A 4,219-nucleotide genomic window follows, 5' to 3' on the forward strand; every position below is an offset into this window, starting at 1 on the left:
ACATTGCGAATGAACGCACTCCAAGCTTGCATAAGCGAGACTTTATCTCGCTTATTATTGCCACTAAACCATCGATGCTTAAGAAAAGCATCGAGATAGAAATCTTCCTCAGCGCGAAAGTTCTTCGCGCTGGGATCAAGGCCATGTAGCTTTGTCGCAATAAATAAGGGATATTTATTGTGAGGAGTAGTTTCTCCAGACAAGCTATTGGTTAGCCGTTCTGGCAAAAGCCACGGCTTCTTTTCAGGGGCGAGATGAGACAATTTATTGCCTTCACTCCCCTGAGTGGTACCCACTGAAGCAGGGGTACCACAAGAACTTTGCTTACGATGGCTTACGCCATCGTCGTCACCTTGCACATAAACACGTGCAGGTAACCGTATGGGAGATCGAACGGGCGATGAGGGATCATCCTCATCGTCGGATCCAAATAGACTATTTACTCGTCTATCACAATGAGCCCTCTCATTCGAAGGCTCATAGTCAGCCGCCTGACGTATATCAGGCGACTGTTCCATTCTCCCCGAGTCGGCCATTTCGTCCGACTCGCATTCGTAGTCGACCTCCAAAGAGGGGTCGTATTCACGTGGTGAATCACCACGTGCACTCGCAACGTCAAGTGTTGTGCGAGTGAAAGATACTACGGCAGACGTTCCGTCTGCCGCAAGAGATAACAGTGCGTCACCCGCGGCTGCACGAACCGCAGCCGAAGGCGCAGTACTATCGTCACCCCACATGAGTTGATTCTTCATGCGATGGAAATTTAAAATGATGGTTCTGACCAATCAACATCGTTTCAAAATTAAGTGGTCACATAGCAAACACTCCATCCAATGACAGTCAGAGTGATTGTCGTTTAAGGGGGTGATGTAACGGGGTGTATCGTTACATGAAATTAATACTTAAAGGTTGTTAATTAATATATTATCTCAAAGGTAGATAATATTTGCAGGATATTACTTTATATAGTAGTATTCAGAATTCTTATCCATAAATAGGTATAGACCATTATACCTATTTATTCCGCAGACTGTAGGAGTAATCAAAAAGAGAGTTACAGATAAGATAAGGATAAGAATTTTAATTACATGTTTAGTATTAGAATATAATTAAGTTAGCATTTACAAAGATAGAAAAAGAGACACTTATTTATATTAATACAGTTTTAATTTGACCCTTTTTAAGCTAGTTGTAACTGAAAGAGAAGTCTTCCTCTGCACGTACTAGTGTACGTAAAATAACGTAAGGCACCACTCGCAACTGAAGCAGTGCGAAGTGGACATGTATGAAGCCCGTTACAACGTTAGCCCGTTACAAAAACTACTTCTTGAAAATTAAGCAGAAAGTTCTCTGTGAGAGCTTATTTCCCTTACAATTAATGGCATGAAATTATTTTTTTTCGGTGTTACTTATGTAACGAGGTGATTTTCTACAAAAAAATCAAATTTGGAGGCGACCATCAGGGAAGTTGCTGAGATGAAGAAGTTTCAGTCTAGATGCGGTACCAAGCTGTCTGACAAGGACATGGAACATCATCGTGAGTATATGAAAAAATTTAAAATGCAGTCTAGCGACGCGGACCAAAAGAAAATGCTCTACAAGGATCACTATGAGGTGCTGGGCATCAATCGCGACGCCTCACATACGGAGGTTGGTCGGCTTCAGATTACACCATTGACATTACTTACTTACGACTCATGTAAATACAATCATCGCTACTTCTATGTACGTAAATAGATACGGAGGGCTTACAGGAAGCTGGCGCTCAAGTGCCACCCAGACAGGAGACCGTCACCAAATGCGCTGGAGAGATGGGAGGGCGTGCCGGTTGCCTACGCGGTGTTGTCGAACCCCAACGATCGTACAGATTATGACGCTACCCTACCTACGCGAGATGCGCTTATTGAATTTTACCGCGCGTACAACCCGTCTAAGCTCGACAACACTACCATCGAAACCATCATCGACGGTTGGGCTGGCCGGGAGGTGGAGCTTTTCGAGATGCTAAACCAAAAGTACGAGGTTTTACCGCATAAGGGAATTGCAAAGGCTGTCCACGGCGCTGCTGTAATGTCAATTTCGCGAGAAAGGTCGCATAAGGTCGCGTTGGACACCCAGATGGACACATCGAAGGACGCCGCGACCGTTGAGATAACGTGGAAGAATACTATCGTGTCGGCCTTTTGTTGCAAGAATGCGCTCATTCGTTGTTTTAATTCGTTTAATACGACCTACTATGTGGTTGATACTACTAGCCCGGGCTCGTTGGCGACTCGCGGTTCGTCAGATACGCCCGGTCAGGCTATGCCCGGGAATCGGCGGTCTCCAGCTCCGCCCTCAAAGTTATCGAAGCCTTTGAGTCCTGACTTTGACCTGCCTTTCGATGCTGAGAATTCGTCAACGGCAACCACTACTGATGGATCGCCGCCCAGTGGCGATGAGTGCTATGCAAGGTCAAGGAATGAATTCATTGTTTCTTAATCGGCGCCATGAGCAAATTTGAATTTCGTCGCGGCAGTTACTAGCAAAGCCAACAGCGATTGAACCACACTCGTCATGTCCGTGTTGGTGCAAGAAGAAATTAACTTAATTACTAAACATATTTTACATTGTAGCATACAGTCGAGAAAATGTCGTTTGCGATAAACGAAAGTCGTTCAAGGAATTGCGTTCTCGATCAGATTTTTGCATTATAAGGAGTCGACAAATTACGTTTTCAGACACAGAGCATTCGTCCGCACTTATAAAAATAAATAGGACTGACAATGGCCGTGAAACCTACGTGATAAAAATAGCTCACTACAACTTATTGGCCTCAAAGAAGTGATTTGTTCCTTGAGTGTACGGACCACAGCCTAAAATGAACTGTGTTCTGTTGAGCAAGAGGCAATTAAAGTGCATAGTTAATATCTCCTAAAATAACGACTTTAATAGCGGATATTTTGAAATAATGTGACGAAATTTGCGACACGGCATTTATCTCGAAAGACATATTGGATCTTAACATTCTTTCATGTGAATTTTCTCACAATCAATCCCTTCTAATTGAAGCCAATGTAACGAGGTGTATCGTTGCATATAAATAACACTTAAAAATTGTTAATTAGTATATTATTTAAAAGGTAGATAATATTTGGAGAATATTACTTTATATAGTAATGTTCAAAAATCTTATCCATACATAGTATAGGCCATTATATCTATTTATCCCGCAGACTAATCAGCTTAAACGTAAACAAAGAGAGAGACAGATAAGATTTCAATTGCATGTTTAGTATTAGCTCATAATTAAGTTAGCATTAACAGATAGAAAGAAGAGAGACTTAATTATATTAATACAGTTTTCATTAAACCCTCTTTGAGTAGTTGTCTTAAAGAAAAATATTCCTCTGCACGCACTAGTGTACGTGAAGTGACGTAAGGCACAACTCACAACTGAAGCAGTGCGAAGTGGATTTGTACTGAAGCAGTACAAGTCGTAGTGCCCCGTTACACCTGGTAGCACTTTGTAGTCCGTCCAAGGACCACATTTTCTTCATCTAACATGGACATGTCAGATGATAGTGGGAATTCGCATCACGTTTCGCGTGATAGCTACTCCTTTCTAAGTGACATAGAAAGGAGTGCGGTCGAACGAATGAGTTCGACCGTAAGGAGCGATGCCATATTGGCCATGCTGTTCGGTTTAAACAGAGATGCCCTCCATTCAGCCATCGCCAAGCTCATACAACATGAACTTGACGAGGTAAAGGAGAAGTAGCCTTGCTGAATTAGCAAGGCTCTCAACAGGCAGAACTGTTGAGGTTACAACAGGTACAGACCCCTGTACCTGGGATGACGCATTCGCATCGTCCTGAAACTCTAAAGATTGATATCATTAAGTATAGGGGAGTCGAAGAAGGCTCCCTCTTGAGATGGTTTGTCGAGTTGGACGATACCATAAGGGCACGTCACATCGTCGACGAGCAAATGCAAGTCGCATTCGCTCAATCAAATTTGGCAGGTCGTGCCAAAACCTGGGCATTGGGCCTTAACTTGCGCGGCCCATATGTATTTGGTCACTAGAAGCTTTTAAAGCCCGGCTCAAACAGACGTTTGAACCGCCTAGGGATGAGTTCAGAGCTCGTTCAGAGCTTCTGAAACTAGGGCAAGGCAAGTGTGATGTTCACGCATATGCCCAGCACATACGACTCTTAGCGAGTTGTATTACAAATAGTCC

General features: G+C 43.2%; 1 protein-coding gene across 1 annotated transcript; it reads left to right on the top strand.

The window, feature by feature from the left end:
- Positions 1 to 1,476: 1,476 nt before the first annotated feature.
- On the top strand, positions 1,477 to 2,810 carry CCR75_001917 (uncharacterized protein; the record flags this gene model as incomplete). Its single annotated transcript, XM_067960018.1, is given in 2 exon segments — positions 1,477 to 1,725; positions 1,738 to 2,810. The coding sequence occupies 2 exon segments, from the start codon at positions 1,477 to 1,479 to the stop codon at positions 2,479 to 2,481; spliced, it is 993 nt and encodes a 330-aa protein (XP_067816880.1). The 3' UTR covers positions 2,482 to 2,810.
- Between the last annotated feature and the right edge of the window lie 1,409 nt (positions 2,811 to 4,219).

Source organism: Bremia lactucae, linkage group LG4 (genome assembly GCF_004359215.1).
Source record: "Bremia lactucae strain SF5 linkage group LG4, whole genome shotgun sequence".
In the NCBI taxonomy this organism is placed as follows: domain Eukaryota; phylum Oomycota; class Peronosporomycetes; order Peronosporales; family Peronosporaceae; genus Bremia; species Bremia lactucae.